Source organism: Carassius gibelio, chromosome B6 (genome assembly GCF_023724105.1).
Source record: "Carassius gibelio isolate Cgi1373 ecotype wild population from Czech Republic chromosome B6, carGib1.2-hapl.c, whole genome shotgun sequence".
Lineage (NCBI taxonomy): Eukaryota > Metazoa > Chordata > Actinopteri > Cypriniformes > Cyprinidae > Carassius > Carassius gibelio.
This window is the reverse complement of record NC_068401.1, coordinates 6,274,103-6,292,424: the sequence shown is the minus strand read 5'-3', so window position 1 is coordinate 6,292,424 and position 18,322 is coordinate 6,274,103. Positions and strand designations below refer to the sequence as shown.

The 18,322-nt window shown below is 39.7% G+C and overlaps 1 protein-coding gene across 1 annotated transcript; it reads right to left on the bottom strand.

Annotated features, from left to right (window-relative positions):
- Positions 1 to 1,833: 1,833 nt before the first annotated feature.
- LOC127959035 (immunoglobulin-like and fibronectin type III domain-containing protein 1) lies at positions 1,834 to 18,201 on the bottom strand. The gene is made up of 21 exons (XM_052558035.1): positions 18,090 to 18,201; positions 17,672 to 17,811; positions 17,452 to 17,551; positions 14,242 to 14,280; positions 14,089 to 14,140; positions 13,791 to 13,980; positions 13,478 to 13,591; positions 13,244 to 13,412; positions 12,885 to 13,157; positions 11,935 to 12,545; positions 11,680 to 11,796; positions 11,449 to 11,590; positions 11,046 to 11,339; positions 10,665 to 10,964; positions 10,399 to 10,578; positions 10,105 to 10,233; positions 9,950 to 10,029; positions 9,671 to 9,863; positions 9,116 to 9,409; positions 8,707 to 9,027; positions 1,834 to 2,120 (listed from the first exon to the last, which is right to left on the bottom strand). The coding sequence occupies exons 1-21, from the start codon at positions 18,175 to 18,177 to the stop codon at positions 1,834 to 1,836; spliced, it is 4,113 nt and encodes a 1,370-aa protein (XP_052413995.1). The 5' UTR covers positions 18,178 to 18,201.
- Between the last annotated feature and the right edge of the window lie 121 nt (positions 18,202 to 18,322).

The following is an 18,322-nucleotide window of genomic DNA, read 5'->3' as shown; positions in this document are numbered from 1 at the left end:
TTTTTTTTAAACAAACAGTCTTTGATGCTCACTAAGGCTACATTTATTAGAACACATAAAAAGTGAAAAAAGTGATACGGTGAAATATTATTACAATTTAAAATCTACTGAATATGGTTTGTAAAATGTGATTAATTCCTATGACGTCAACGCAGAATTTTGAGCAGCCATTATTCCACACTTCATTAGAAAATGTAGTTCTGCCCTCACAGGAAAAGTCACATTTTAGAATATATTACAATGGATAACATTATATATATATATATATATATATATATATATATATATATATATATATATATATTAGGGCCGGGACTCGATTAAAAAAATTAATCTAATTAATTAGAGGCTTTGTAATTAATTTTCGAAATTAATCGCATTTTAATCGCATATAAATATTTGACCTGAGAACAGTGAGAAGTAATTTTTTTTCACATGGATTTATAGTATACCATTGAATAATGACTGAATACATAAGCTTAAGCAAAAAAATATTGTTTATTTTTGTTCAACCAAGTCTAGCAGACCAGTGCAATTTTTGCCATGAAGTGTAGCAATAGCATATTTAGAAACAATTTAGAAATAGTACATTTCAGAAATTCAGGAAGTTTATATATATATAACATTGGAAACACTGACTATTAGAAAACATCTCTCTGTTGATTCAGAGGCCATAGCATACTAAGTCCAACTCTCAATAACCTTGGCCAAAACAATAAAGAGTTCAACATAAACTGTTGCACCAACAAAATAATACATAGTTCAACATAAAGTGTAAAGTCCACGCTAGCTGCTATATGTTTTGCGTTGAGGTGATACTTGAGGCTCGTAGATGTGCTGCGGTGATATGCGAACGCTAGTTGGTGCTTCAATATAAACGGTCCGCCGAAACTCATTCAGTGAGAAACGTTCCGCGGTGCAAAAATAAGTTATTAAAAATGCGGGAACTTTTTTTCTGTAATTAATTAATCTTAGTTAACGCGTTATTTTTTGTGTAATTAATTAATCTCAATTAACACGTTAAAGTCCCGTCCCTAATATATATATATATATATATATATATATATATATATATATATATATATATATATACACACACACACACACACACACACACACACACACACACACACACACACTGGCTGACAAATATGGATAAATATAATACATTTCTGTACATCTTAACCTTTTTTCCGTCTTTGTACCATAATCCATTGTGATCTTCACTGCTTAGTTTGCAGGACAACTCTGCTGATTCTCCAACATTGGCTGCAGTATCTGACAACCCGTTCATGAAGTGAACTCCATGGTCTGGATAAAAGTGCATAGGAAATATGTCAGATTACATCATCTCAGCACTGAGAAACAGGTGACTTCATATTAATGGGGAGTTTCAGACATGAACGTATACCTATAATGTTATTAGTTATCAGCTCACCGACTCTTGTCTGCTTCTTACCCTGATCACCTGACCAGTCACCACCTGATCCATCTAAATCCAATCGATCACATATTCCATGAGTTCCACTCCCATCTTCTCATCCATTTACCAAGGTTTACTCCTCCTTTTACTTTCTTCTGCGTTCCATCACCCTCACTCCCATCTTCCAGGTTAGATCCTCCACTGCCTTTTCCTGCTGCCATAGCTGCCATCTTTTCAACAGCTTCTCTCTCAGCCTCGGCCTTGCTGGCTGCCTCATCTCTTTCAGCTTGGGCTATATAGGGCGCCTCATCTTTTTCAGCCTGGGCTTTACGTGCCGCTTCATCTCTTTCAGCTTGGGCCATCCTGGCCACCTCATCTTGTTCTTCCTGAGCTTTTCTGGCTGCCTCATCTCACTGGGCCTTTGCCCTCCTGGCTGCCTCATCTCGTTCTGCCTGTGCCCTCCTAGCTGCTTCATCTCTCTCAGCCTGGGCCTTCTTGGCTGCTTCATCTTTTTCAATCTGGGCCTTCCTCACTGCCTCATCTCTTTCATCTTGGGACCTCCTGGCTGCTTCATCTTTTTCAGACTGTGCCCTCATGGCCGCCTCGTCCTGTTCCTTCTGCAGTCTGGCTTTCTCGTCTGCTAAACGTCTGCCTAGTTCATCTACACCATCATCTTTTTCGTGGACACTGGGATCATCTGAAATCAGTATCAGTTACAGTATATGCTTTAAGTGATATACAGTGATCAGACAAATTTCTGAATTGTAAAATTGGCAACAAAATGGACATGAACAGAGAACATTTATTAGTGTATTAATAAGTTTATTCTGGAAAATTAAGTGTTATTTCACCAGGGTCTATATATGTACACTAGAAGTCAAAAGTTTGAAATAATTTTTGAAAAGTGTTTTTGTAATGTTCATCAAGTCTGCATTCATTTGATGAAAATACAGTGCAAACAGTAAAACTATTATTACAATTTGAAAGAACTGCTTTCTATTTAAATTCATTTATTTGATAGCAGAGCTAAATGTCTTTTTGATCAAATACATGTGGGCTTGGTTTTTCAGTTTATTTTTTATTTTTTATTATCGTAATAATTCCAAATGTTTGTCCTGTAGTGTATATGTATAACACATTTTATATATATAGCAGTATAGACTCCCTTGTTCTCTTTTTTACAGTTTTTCCTCATCGGTTCCATCTTCATATTCAAGCATTTCCCCATCCTGGTAATAGTTAATTGAAGTTCATTACTCTCAGAGAAGTTCTGTTGATGACACTGGGGCTGTTTAAGTGAGGGCGCTTACTTTGAAGAGAAGGATTTTGCTGTGCCATCCGTTTTGACCTTGATCTGTTTCAAGCTGTGGATTGTCTCGACATACTTGAACACAGAAAAATCAAGAGTGGGGATTTGTCATATTGTAGGTGTATAAAAAACTGTGGTGAGGAAATGAGTATGATACTCAAAGCAAACAAGACCTTGGACTGTTCTGCTTCTCTTTCCTTTTTCTTCTGGTTAAGTTTTCTCAACATCCATCTGAAGTCGGTGACTCCGAATTCCTCACAAATCCGTTCATAATCTTTCCTCGGTGCATTCAGTAACACCTGCCAGAACCTCGGATCGAAAAAAAAAAAAAAAAAAAACCTTCCTGTATAGTTAAGGCTATGGGTTTTAGGATGAAATCAGGAGTAGAAGATCCAGGTGGCAGTTCTTCAACATATTGTGTGACCATAACACCAGGCACTCTGGATCTCTTCCTAATTGCCAATGAAATATGTATATACGTGTCACGTCCCTCACTTTTATATATATCTACATTTTCAAAAACGTATCATTCCATGATGTTCAGTTCTGTAAAACACTGGAATATTTTCTTGAAACTATACAGGAACATGGCCATCAAATATGAAATGAGGTATTTATCTTCACAGTTTGAAGCTGTGGATTTGTTGTTGACCACATGATGGCGATGTTTAATCACAGCCTTGATCATGAACTCTTCCTTATCCTCACTTCTACTAACTGCTTGATTAAGAATCAGGTCATGGGTGATGGAACAAAGCAACTCCAAAATAAATTATTCATATGGTTTTAAGAATTGTTTCATTTGGCATACAGTGACTGCCATGATTTTAAATTACCGCCTGTTCCTTCTGCTGGCTTTGGCATCTTCACAATGCTAGACTGGCCTTTAATTCAAAATTTGAATTTAATCTTATCTAAAATCGAGAAAGAATATTGCATATTGCACATGCAATCAGTTATTATTGTTGTTATCATAATTTTTTTATTGTGAATGCAGGTTAAAGTGGGACAAATATGCCACATCTTTATTAAAACAACCGTAATTTAATCCTAAACGAAGAATGCATGCCACAAAAGGGTTTCTTTAGTTCTGACATCATTTTTTGGGGGGGTGTCATACAATATTTGGACAGAAGTGAGCACCCAGAAAAGTTCGGAAATATAAGTATTTTTGTTTTTATTAAAAAGAATGCCAGTGACAAATTAGTATAAAGTGTCACCATAGCAAACAGATATGATTAACTCTATGAGGTGCATACATTTTTCTTGTTATACAGACAGAGTTTTTTTTATTGTCATTGAGAAAATTATAAGGTCTTAACCCTGATAAAGGACTTATATGTGTAAATAAGGAATATGAAACTATCTGCAGCCACCTGTCCCATACCACCTTGTCAGCATCCCTTCACACGATGGGGAAATTCAAGAAATATGTCCTATGTAGAAATACAACATGGGAAGTACTATATATATATATATATATATATATATATATATATATATATATATATATATATATATATATATATATATATATATATATATATATATATATATATATATAATTATAGCATTTTACTTTATTGATGCCTAATGTCTAGTCAGTAAACAAAAACTATGCCAGTAACTGAACCAATGAACCAATAAAGATATATTGGGAGGTGATATTATACATTTTGCATGTAAAGTAACACAAGACTGACATAAATTCTTTTTAATGCCATGATAAGGTACATGATCCTTGCCAATCATTTTACAAGCATTTTACCCCTGCTTTTGATAGGTCACATACCTCATAAATTTATCAGAGATGTGCTACAAGAGCAATTACGCTTTAGCTTAGGAGAGCAAATCATACTGAATTATTATAATGAGAGAATATGAGGAGAACTGCTGTATGTGAAAAAGTAAAGCACTTTCTCTGATAAACCACTCATCATACAAGCAGAATATGGTTAAAAGATCAGTGTGTTTCAGTAAAGCACTACAGACCCTTTGCTACATAAGTTCTTATAAAACAATCTTATTCAGCCTGACTTTGGCAATCACAAGTAAGAAAGCACTTTAACATTGTTTGATGGCGTCTAAAGCATTAATTTAACACAGAACACAAATTTAATATGCATCAATGCTTAGAATCAGATCTGTGGTTGTTGGGCACCTTCTCATATACAGTAGGCTACAAGTCAAACCTGAAATCTGATATTTTTTCTAAATATTATTTACTAATAAAGATGAATGTTTAATATTGTTTATTTCAATGTTCTTGTCTGAAAAAAAAAAAGAAGTAAAAGAAGAAAGAAGGAGAAGCAACTCACCTTCACGTGTAGCTAACTTTCTCTGTCAACACAACCGTGTTTGACTCCCGCAATTTATTGCAGTCTCTCCATTTTGTTCAGCAATAAAACAGTAGCGGGCCAAATTGAAACCTCTCAAGCACTGCAGTCTTATTAGCTGTCACATTAAATCTGTTATTTGGGTGAGGTTTACAGCGGCGAAGGGACAGAGGCCCTGTCCGTGGTTCATGGTCATACTTATTCTCTAAATAGTGAGAGTGACATTCAAGTTGCTTTTGTGGTGATGACTGTTCATTTGCCATTGCCAGGGACAAGATGTAGCCTAATGTCACCTTTGTCAGAAAACAGGATCTCATTCATGCTTTATTGCACTTTTTGATCTAGTCATTAGCTACACTATTTAACACCACGTCTATGTAATGACCTTACATAAGGATGTGTAAAATAAGAATTAAGATAATGAAAGACTCCACAATAGCAGCACTCATCTCAATAGTGCAATATATTTTATCTGGTAACGTTCCTTCAGATCTGAGAGACTATGTTAAATTTTGATGTTGATGGAATGTGCTATTTATAATTCAGTGATGCACAAATACAAATATTTTTATATAATGACTTATGTGCTGGGTATGTAGTCACAGAGGGTGTCATTTCAACATGCACACGAGCTGATCGCACTTTACACATCCCACACAACTTAGCAACTCTCACAAACTAGTGGTCACATTATCTGGGCCCAATAAAACACATATAATCTTATGACTTTAAACTTAACCCTGATACCATATGATGACATATTTTCGTACGCTGAAACCTAGAATCAGGTTTTAGCACATCTGCTTCCGTTGTGAAAAAGTCAATGGGTTTTTGGTCAAATGGCAGAAATAACTTCAAGCTCAATGTTAAAGTTTTATTCTACAATGCAGGAAACAATAATAATACCCTCTCGTAATTCTTTTAAAAGCTTTTACCTGAAAAAATTTTTATGTTTATATTGCGTTTATAGCTTACATTTAGCATTTTACTTGTGACTATTGTATTTAGGCTTCAGAATTCATAAAAGTATAAGAATCATACACTAGAGCTAATTAGATATATATTTTTCCAATAATGATTTTTTTTTTTCAGGGAACACGTGATGTTAACTTCTGGGTTAGTCAACAAAAATATGTCAACGCTGCATCATAGGCTATAGTATAAATGCTAAAATCTTTAAAAGAAGCAAAGTTTTCCCAATAATTTTCCTCCGGTTATCATAGACCTTAGTGGCAAATGCATATGTGAGATACTTGAGATACAACAAAGTCTCTTTAAGACAAGTCACGTCACTCGGCGTCCATCTTTGAAATGCCTCTCGGGCATGCAAGTGCAGCTCCAATCTCTTTGTATGGGGAAACATCAAATTCTCTAGAACTTTTCATTAAGCTTACGATTAAATTTCATATTTGAAATCGCCAAAAAAATCTGACAACAACTGTTGTTTCTTTTGCTTAAATAACATTATAAAGAGCTTATTTTTCAGGCTAGATCAGCCAGTGCGCATGCGCAGTTCTAAGCGCACGTCTCAGAAAGTAGACTTTCTATAGCAACCAGATAACTAACGGCAGCTGCAGTGTGCATTGGCTTTTACTTTCAAAAGGCGGGCCTTCCTGCGATTGAGTGGCCATATTGTGCATTGCATTTTTCCCCATTCAAAACTATCGCTGCATCTGAAAGATCTAAAATGCTGCCTTTTAAAAGCAGCATTCCAAGGCAGGAAGGCATCGAGAAACGCACAAATCAAAATTCTGTTTTACTTCCTGTGTCCCAAGGTATTTTCTTCTGATCTAATTTTGAAGGCAGCATAGACGTATCATTCACTGCCTTTGACATCCCACAATCCTGTGTGTTCCATTCCATGACTGTTGAGTTAAAAAATAAAGATGGCGTCTGAAAGTTGCGTTGGTGATCAGTTTGTGTGTAAATGTATATTTCTGTATATAACTTTTTGAACTTTTGATTTTATTTCTAACGAGAAAGTTTTATTATGGTAATTCAATATTTGTTTAGTTAACACCGAAACTCATTCTATTTTGTTGTAGATCATTAAACTGCTGCCTCAGAAGCCTGTCCAAAATCACTTTCATGATGTGCCTTGCAAAAACGCTGCCTGCAAAGTCATTGCCTCATAAGGCAGTGAGGCAGCAAGTCCCGCCGCATAGGCTTTCAGACACAGCCTATAGAGTGACATGTCTTGGGTATTCTATAGTCTTTGGATAACTGCTGGTGTGGAAGGTAAATCCAAGAGAACGCTCAGTAACTGCACAGGGGATCTCGGTATCCAGTAGGGAGTACAAGAAGTGTTATAATATGCTTTTTTGATAGTGGTTTCAGTTTCAGGGATGCCTGACATTGGAGTTGGTTTTGTGGGGAACCATGCTGAGACTGGAACTATTCACGTTGCAATCTGAAACAGTACTATCCATGTTCTCACGCTATCACAGACATGGATGTCATGTCACTGTACTGCTGAGGGCTGCATATCTTGTTGGAATATTCTAAACTGTAATTTCAATGAGAAGGGGAATGTGTGTGAGAATAAATGTCTGTGAAACTTTTCAACCATGTCAAAGAAGAATGTCCAGTAGAGTCCACTATAGTTCATATGTAACTCATTGGGGATGACATTCAAAGTCTCAAAGAATAAAATGCTAGAAAGTATGCTTGTCAGAAAATGTTTATTTGCATATTGTGTAGTCATATACGCTTAAATACTTTCCAATTTCTTTTATTTTTAGTAGCAGGCCACACATCCCTTGGTATAATAGTAAATTCTATGAGTTCTCAGTTGCAACCATAGCTATGTTCATTTATATTCATGCACTGTCCTAGCTTAAAATGCATGCAGGAAATTAGTTGTGGCAGAAGCGGAGCAAAAACCAGCACGTCCAGTGGAGTACAGATCAATCTGAAATACACAGTAGAAAAAAAGAAAAAGAATAAAATTATATTTAAGAGTTTTTTGTTATTGTGATAAACCTTAGTTTCTCTGTAAAAGCTGAATAGAAAAATGTTTTTGTAAATGTAATTTGATTTACATATGTAATGCACTGGCCAGGGCTTTTCATCTACTTTTTTAGAAACCAAATTATCCAAATGACAGTTCATTTTTTTGAATAATTGTCAGATCTTAGCACTTTCATTTTCATGACTGAAACATACTTTATGCAGATCTCATTCTCTGTTACTGAATTTCAAAATAAGTCATGTTGCAACTGATAATGCATTGCAAGTACATATGTCTGTGCTTTGTCAAAAGAGACCGTATAGAACATTAATGTGATCTGTCTTATACAATTAGTTTTAGGTGTAGTTTTTTTCTTTCTTTATTGCTGGCTGCTGAGTGCTTCTGAATTCACCATAGAGATTTGCACAGAAAGTGCTCTAATGCATCAAGCAGTGCAGCTAATTTGTCTAAATCAATCTGTGACCGCATAAAAATGATTGATGCTCCATATTTGCCCTGGAGGTCACTTTTTGACAAGCTCTGGCATAGCAGTTGCCCATACGCATTACGTAACCATGTTGAAAATTATTAGCAACGTGACTATTCACAAAGGACAAACCATCAAGTAAATCAAGTGACTGTGGTAAACACTTCTCAAGCATTGAAATGAACACTGCAGCTGTCATACCTTTCACTTTTAATGTAGAAGAACATTCTGCCTTGCCAAAGGGGTTGACCGCCACCACTTTGTACTCGCCACTATCTTCAGGCCGAACTCTAAGGATATACATAGAGCAGATGCCAGATGCATTTGTGATGTAGTAGTTGTTGTCGGAGTTGATGCAAATCCCGTTATGGTACCATGCAATGTATGGGCTGGGACAGCCACGGACAGCACAGGTCATGTAGCATTGGTATCCTTTTGGTGGAGTGTGGAGTTTCAGTGGAACCAGGACGGATGGTGGCCTTTCCAAAGTGACCACAGCAGACACAGATGAGGACAATGGAACTAGTTGGTAGGAAGGAAAGAAAAAAGAAAAAAGTATTAAGCATTGTGCAAGACAATAAGCTAAACTGGTAGTGGGCCTGCAACCTACCTTTATTGTTGTTTTTGCCCCAAGTTGGTGATTCTGAAGCATCAGAAACTCCCATATCATTTTTTGCATAGACTCTGAAGTGATATTCTTGACCTGGTTGAATGCTGGTAGTGTAGGTAGTACAGAGAAGGTGGTCTGCTATTCTGCGCCAAATGCGTGTGTTGGAGTTATATTCTTCCAACATGTAGTGCAGTCGGTCGTCTTTGTTGTGGTCTGGAGATGGACTCCATGTGATAATGACTTTGCCATAAACCACCTGTTCTAGCTCCACTGGGCCTGGGGGCTTGGGTTCATCTGTAGCCACATAAAGAGGATTATTTTATAGGAATAGAATTTGTATGCAATAGTTTCTTTCACTTATGAGTAACTCTTTGTTTCTTTGACATGCTCTTTTCTGGTTTGTTGTCTCTGAAGGGGTGGTCTCACCTAGGCTTAAAGCATGAACAATTACTTTGAAAAATGAATGAATATGGCAACAGATTGTGTGAAGCACAGCACTTGACTTGTTAACATTGTGTGATGACAGCTATATCATTTACATCAAATGAAGCTTACCTGTTACTCTGACATCTATGTCAAAGCTGGCCTGCCCACTTGAGTTTTTGGCCACAATGGTGTACACTCCTGAATCTGAGTACTTTGAGGAGGGTATGACAAGCGTACAAGTGCCATCAGCATGAATTATCTTGTTCCAGGGAGATACAGGTTCCCCATTTTTAAGCCAGGTTATGTCTGGAGGTGGAGAGGCCTGTGTGCATAATATCAATTTATTTATTAGATGAAAAAAATTTTTAGAAGGTAAATACGTTTGGATATGTAGATGTGGATATTTACCTCATAATTCATTCTGATTCTGATAGAATTTCCTGATCTCACAACCATAAAGTCTTCAGGATCTTTGAAATGGGGCTTCGCTGAAAATGATTGTTTGAAATCAGTAAAGATGTTTGAACTTAACTTGATTTCTTAATCATGTGACTGCGACTTACTGTTGGGGTTTTTAGCACAGACCATCACCGAAGGAGCACTGGGTTCTCCAGGCCCAGACATATTAATGGCTGTTACCCTGAACTCATACTCTGACCCCTCTGACACATCCTTTACTGCATACTTCAGATCTGTAAGAGGTAGAGACCACTTAAATGTATTTTGAGGTTAGGTGCTTGCTAATGGTTATTTATTGATTTTGTCATAGCAGTTGTTTTCCAGACTCAACATTTAGTAGAGCTGGAAGTCAGTGCCTTTCATTTATAAGGAGCTTTGAAATAAAATACAAAAATGACCTTGGATAGGGTCCTTAACTGGGTTCAGAGTCACCCACTGGTTTGTATCTTTTTTGCGTTTCTCTAGCTGGTAGCCCAAGATTTTATTCCCTCCATACTTCTCTGGTGGGGTCCATATTAGGTTTATACAGTTTTTGAATGCACTGACCACCTTCGGCATGCCTGGTGGACCAGGGAACACTGCCAACACATATGTGATATGAATATTAGATGACTTCAGCGCTTCTCATATGATAAATTTAGCAGTAAATACTAAAGAAGTTTACTTAAAGAGCCAGCCATGATTTTTTCAGTCTCCATCGCTTCACTGACGCCCTCAAGATTCTCAGCATAGATGCGATAGATGTACCTCTTGCCAAGAGACACGTTTCTGTCTCTGAAGGTTAGATGGTTAGCTGAAATATCCCCAACCCTTTTCCAGGCTCCCTGCCCGACCTGTTGACGCTCAATTATGTAGTTGGTTACTTCTGAGCCACCCTCATCCTTCGGAGGATTCCATTTCAGTTCAAGGACAGAGGATGTGCTTTCAGTCACTTCTAGTGGACCTTGTGGTGGACCTGGCTTGTCTATCAGGGGAGCAGATGTGTGTTACTTATATAGAAGTTTGTTTGTTTTGGTAGCAGTTTAATTGCAGATATTGTACTCACCTAGTACTATAAGGCTTGACAAAGCTTCAATAGAACCAAAAGGATTTTTTAGCTGGATTTTGATTTGACCAGAATCTGATCGCAGGCAATCTTTTATTTGAAGACGACTGTGGTTCAATTCCTTCACAACTTTCACCGAACCACCATCGAGAAGCTCCGAGCCATTTTTAAACCATTTAATCTCCAATGAAGCTTGTGGAGGAAATGACATCTTAAAAGATGCACTCTGGCCTGCTTTCACTATCACAGGGTTGGAGAACTTTTGCAAAGCATCGGGATCGAATTCTGGAAGGTCTGGGAAAAATAGAAGCAATATACAGCAGAAAAGATTATTGTAATTGCCAAACTGACAGTCATTTCCTCATTCTAGCCAAATGTAAAAATGAAAATTTAATATGATTACCTCCAACTCTCACCGTGGCCTCTGTCTTGCAACCATTTACCTCAAAATGATATAGACCTACATCAGAATCCTTGCAATTCTGGATAATGAGCTTATGTGTACAACCATCCTTAGAGATCACCACTCCATCTTTGGAAGCCAGCTGATGAGAAAAGATTTATATCAATATCAAACCCTGTATTTGTCAGTGAAAAGTGATCAGTCAGTGACATCTACGACACACAAACATACCTTATTTCCATCTTTATACCACACACCATCGATTTTGTCAGTATTTAGTTTACACACTAGATCTGCAGGTTTGCCACGAAGAGCATTTGTGTCTGTTAAGCCACTTGCAAAGTGCACCTTATCATCTGGAACGAATACATTTGAATGAATTACAATAACTTGTCTAAGACTAAGTTGTACGTTTTTCATTGAAATTAAATGATAAGCAATGTTAAATGTTGACAGAGTTTTTGTACAATTTTGTCATTAACATACCTGTACCATCACCACCAGATCCAACCACAGCTGACTGGCCTCCAAGTCCGTCTGTTCCCAAACCCATTCCAGAAACCTTTCCAATACTCCCACTTCCATCTCCTCCTTGTCTGTATTTCCCTGTCGCATCTTCTCCAAGTCTATTCCCTCCACTTCCGTCAAGTCCTCCAAGGCCACCTTGTCCATACTTTCCTGTTGCATCTCCTCCAAATCCTTCTCTTCCTCCAAGTCCTCCACCGCCATCCATTCCATCACCACGACCATCCACTGCACCACCATGGCCATCCGTTCCATCACCACAACCATACGCTGCACCACCATGGCTATCCGTTCCATCACCACGACCATACGCTGCACCACCATGGCCATCCGTTCCATCACCACGACCATACGCTGAACCACCATGGCCATCCGTTCCATCACCACGACCATACGCTGCACCACCATGGCCATCCACTCCATCACTACGACCATCCGCTGCACTACCACGGTCATCCGCTCCATCACCTCTCCCATCTGTCCCCTTGCCTCTCCTGGCTGCTTCTTCTTTTTCTCTTTGCAGTCTGGCCTGTTCATCTGCCAGATGTCTTGCAAAAACATCTGCTCCATCACTTGAACCACCTCGACCTTTTCCCTTGATGCTAGGGTCCTCTGATGTGGCATATAGCATAACAAACAACGGTTGCACTTTATTTTACAGTACGTGTACTAACATGTACTTAGTGTACTTACATTGTATTTATCTAAGAAAGTTCTGTAATTCAAGGTAACTACATGGGGTAGGGTTAGGTTTAGGGGTAGGTTCAGGGTTAGTACCTAGTTATTACATAGTTATTGTAATTACTATAATAAGTACATAGTATGTACATGAGGAACAGCCTTTTTGCTATACATAAAAGTGTAAAATTATGCTGAAATATGATGTTTCTTTGGTCTTATTGAAGACTTACCATCAACAGCAAGGGTAGCCCTGGATGATTTAATCCCAGCAATAGCAGTGTACACACCCTTGTCCTCTTTTTTGCAATTCTTAACTACCAATCTGTGGGTGAGCTTGTCTTCAGAGACTGTGATATTGTACTTGTCCCCATGCTCAACAGAGATGTCATTGACACACCAAGTGATTTGAGGTACAGGGCCAGAAAAAATGCCCTCAAACATGGCGTCCTTCCCCTCAACCACTTTAGCGTCTTTTAGAATACCATCAAATTCCACATCAGGAACTGTAGGGAAATGATTAATAAAATGGATGGAGAGATGTACTTCAAAGTATTTTATTTGAAGTGCTAAAAATGAAATGATTTCTTACTTGCTAAGGTCGTTGAGATAATGTTGACATCGTCAACATCCACTTGGTATAGTCCACCATCATTTAAGCCAAGATTGTTTATGCTAAACATGTATTTGTCACCAGTTTTCTTCATATGGTGTTTGGAGGAATCATCAGTGTCACTCCCATAATCAAGCATGTGACCATCCTGGAAAGAGTGAAGGGGTTAAAATATGCTTTTTTTATATCTGTGTAAAAACCATTTGAACTTACTTTGAAGAGATAAATTTTACTGTTGGTGTCCTTAAGCTTCATATCAAACTCAAACTCAGCTCTGCCACTTGTCTTCACTTCAATCGGCTTCATGTTGCCAACATCTTCAACCACCTATAAGACATAAAAAATGGGAGTTTAGAAGTTAATCTAAGACTTCACTGAACATCCTTTTAAAAATGATTAGAAAAGTTGGCTGTTGCAATTGCAGAAGGGTGTCTCGAGGCACAGTCTCGGTTCAAAATGATTGGAAATTGACTGACAAATCTACTGTGAGACACCAGCATCAGATGATTAAATTGCTAACAAATACCTTTGCTTGTTCATCCTCCTTCTCCTTTCTCTTCAGGTTGAGCTGTTTTAGCATCCACCGATAGTCAGTGACTCCAAATTCATGACAGATGCGCTCATAATCCGATTTTTTGGCACTTAGCATCACTTCCCAGAATTTGGGATCAATCTCTCCCTCTTTCTTGGGTTTTTCCTTTCTCTTCTTGACAATTCTAGAGAGAAGGTTTTTTCATTTTGAGGAAAGAAAAAAGTAACTATGATTTATAAGAGACATCTCTTAAACACTTGATTCCCTGACAGATTAGAAGTTAAGCAATTACGTGGTTTTTCTAAGCATTTTCCTGAAGTCCTCAGGATCGTTGCTTTGGTCATCTTATCAAACAAAACAGAAAACATCATACGTTAACAATAAGGCATGTAAGTAAAATGTCCCTCTTCATATTTCTTTTATATTTCAGGATTAACATATCTACCTTTTGTTGATGTATCTTTTGACTTTTTCTTAAATCCAACTAAAAGACAGAAAAAGGAACTACCATAAGAACATTGCATAAATGTGAGCATGCATTCAGATTATGCAATAGATCGGTAACACTTTAGAATAAGGTTCCATTAGTTAATGTTAGTTAACTACTTTCGTTAACATGAACTTAGAACAATCCTTCTTGTCAGGTTTTGGTAAGGGAGGAACTCAGGTGCAGACAGGAATCGGGTACACACAGGATTTATTTGACAAAAAGGGAAAACAAAAACCCACGAGGGGGAAAACACTGACTAGGAAAATGACTAAATAACAAAACAAGACTGGGCAGACAAGATAAAGACACTTAACACTAACTATAAACAAACACTCACGGTATTACAAAGACTTCTTCAGGGATGACAATCACAAATCACAAATGTGGAACAGTTAGATGAAACAGTCACAAATCACAAATCACAGATTACAAATCTCAATGACAATGAACCGACGCAAGACAGAGCACACTAGGAGATCTAAATAGGGGTACTAATCAAGACACGACAGGTGTTACAGATAGGACAATCAAGACACGACTAGGTTAACAAGGGGGGCGGGGCAAGGGAACGAGACAACACAAGCACATGGCCCAAAGACAAGGCCATGCGCTTGTACACAAAACACGGGTCTGTCATGATCCTGCCTCAAGACTAGGAAAAATCAAGGACACGAGGGCAGAATCATGACAGAACCCCTCCCTTAAGGAGCGGCTTCCAGACGCTCCTCAAGGGAACATCAAACACGGGACACGACTGACATGACAGACTGGGACACAGACACAAACCAACAGGACATGACAAATAACAACAAAGGCAAACATGAGTACACAACGGCAGGGTTGGGGTGACAAATCAAAAAAAACAAACAGGGAAGGGGAGGGGGCGGGACCACAAAGTTCATGGGGGACAGACCAGGGCGGGTGGGTGGGGTAGGAATCCTAGGAGGACAGGACGAAGGCTGACGACGGGGGGTACGGGCAGGTCTGGGTGGTGAGGGGCGGGGAGGGTTCTCGGGATAACTGACAGGAGCAGACACAGGACGCGGGGCAACACTTACGGGACGCGGGGCAACAACAACAGGACGAGGGGCGACTACATCTACAGGACGAGGGGCGACTACATCTACAGGACGAGGGGCGACTACATCTACAGGGCACGGGGAGACAACATCTACAGGGCACGGGGAGACAACATCTACAGGGCACGGGGAGACGACAGGACACGGGGATACAACATCTACTGGACACGGGGGCACATCAACGGGACACGGGGCCACATCAACAGGACACGGGGCCACATCAACAGGACACGGGGAGACAACGGCTGGACACTTAGGACTTCTGGGGACAGGGTCAGGGGACAAAACAGGACTGACGGGGACTTCTAAAATTTGGACAAGACGGGACAAATAATCAGAAAAGTCTTTAGCAGCTAGGATAATAGGCAGCTCCTTATGGGATGAGACCGACTGTACAAGAGTCTTTGCTGCAGAGTCGGCCGCGGCTCTCTCCTCCGCTCTCACGACTGCAGCTCTCTTCTTTGCCGGCTCGGGCACGCTCACCGCTGCTGGCTCGGGCACGCTCACCGCTGCTGGCTCGGGCACGCCCACCGCTGCTGGCTCGGGCACGCCCACCGCTGCTGGCTCGGGCACGCCCACCGCTGCTGGCTCGGGCACGCCAGCTCTCTCCGCTGCTGGCACGGGCACGCCAGCGCTCACCGCTGCTGGCACGGGCACGCCAGCTCTCTCCGCTGCTGGCACGGGCACGCCAGCTCTCTCCGCTGCTGGCACGGGCACGCTCACCGCTGCTGGCTCGGGAGGAGACAGGGTCACAGGACCGGCAGGCCCCTTCTTCTTCCTCTTCCTCCTCGGGCGCGGTGCAGAGGCTACAGCTGGGTCAGAGGCGGGTTGGGGGAGTTTGGTCTCGGACAGGGCAGACTCGGACGCCGAAGACTCTGAAGCCGACTCCCATGAAAACCGTCTCCCTCGCTTGTTGGGGAGACTGAAGGTAGTGGGAGGTGCCTCAGGACTCTGGGGGGGACTTGCCTGATTCCCCAGGGTTGCCACGGCCAGGACACGACCCTCTGGGACCGTGGGCAGCTGGGTAGGTGGGGACCTCTGGGGCTCCTCCTCTCGCCCGCTCGCTCCGGAACGACCTCCCCTGGTCCCCCGGAACACCACAAGGCGAGAGCCCTCAAAACAATCTCGCTGGCTGGCTGATGCCATCCAGCATTGCCTCCTGTCTGCTGAGTTCCTTTGTGGTCGGTTCATTCTGTCAGGTTTTGGTAAGGGAGGAACTCAGGTGCAGACAGGAATCGGGTACACACAGGATTTATTTGACAAAAAGGGAAAACAAAAACCCACGAGGGGGAAAACACTGACTAGGAAAATGACTAAATAACAAAACAAGACTGGGCAGACAAGATAAAGACACTTAACACTAACTATAAACAAACACTCACGGTATTACAAAGACTTCTTCAGGGATGACAATCACAAATCACAAATGTGGAACAGTTAGATGAAACAGTCACAAATCACAAATCACAGATTACAAATCTCAATGACAATGAACCGACGCAAGACAGAGCACACTAGGAGATCTAAATAGGGGTACTAATCAAGACACGACAGGTGTTACAGATAGGACAATCAAGACACGACTAGGTTAACAAGGGGGGCGGGGCAAGGGAACGAGACAACACAAGCACATGGCCCAAAGACAAGGCCATGCGCTTGTACACAAAACACGGGTCTGTCATGATCCTGCCTCAAGACTAGGAAAAATCAAGGACACGAGGGCAGAATCATGACACTTCTACAGCATTTTTAAGTCTTAGTTCATGTTAATTTCAACATTTACTAATGCATTATTTAAATCAAACGTTGTGCTTGTTAACATTAGTTAAAGCACTGTGAATTACCATGAACTAACAATGAATAACTGTATTTTCATTAACTAACATTAACGAAGATGAATAAATACAGTAATAAATGTATTATTCATTGTTTGTTCATGTTAATTAATACATTAACTAACATTAACTAATGGAACCTTATTCTAAAGTGTTACCAATAGATCTTATTGCCTAGTTTTGCTCATTGAATGTACAGATTTGATTATGATAATATTCTTGAATATTGTGCTGTGCTGTATATTGCCTACCTGCAAATACACTCAATGCAGCTGTGCACATGGCTTTTCCAAATTGATTTGTTGCGAAACATTTGTACGTATCTGCTTGATCTACTTGCACATTTGCTATCTGTTTGAATGCAACAAATGAAACAATAATTTGACTGTAGGAGGTTCCATCATCATAATATGCTGTACTGTATGATAATGTTGTAATTTCAGATCCAAATGTTTGGCATTGTTATTTTACCTCTAGAACATGTTCTCTGTTCCTTTCATCATATCTCGGCTTATATTTTTCTGGGTCAGAAGTGTCACCCTTGTTGCGAGCCCATGTTACAGTTGGTGCTGGATCTCCACTCACCACCGCTTTAAAAATGGCCACTTTGCCTGCAGTTACAGAAAGGCAATCCATTCATCATCTCTGAGGTTTATGCTTGTGAAGGATCTACTACCCCGAAGGTACTACTTTTTCATTATAGCTAAATGACTGCTCAACTAACACATAAATGTTTAATCAAATCCACAGAATAGTCTATTAGACAATATATCAGTTACTGGTGTGCATTTATTAACAACTGAAAAGAACATGTCTTTTAAATATTCAAAAATATATTTGGACTTTTCTTAACAATATCAACACTTATTTATTATTATTATTATAATACCTTCTTGAACTGTCAAGGCAATTGGTTTTCTGGTGAAATCAGGTGTAGATTTTCCACGTGGCAGTTCCTTGACGTACTGGGTGATCATAACACCAGGCACTCTAGATCTCTTCTTGATCTCCACTTAGTAAAAGAAAAAATAGAGCTGATGTGCAAGCTCCATTGCCATCATTGGATATTTATCCATATAACCACATGAGGGCAATGTTAACTTGGAAGTTAGGAACAAAACA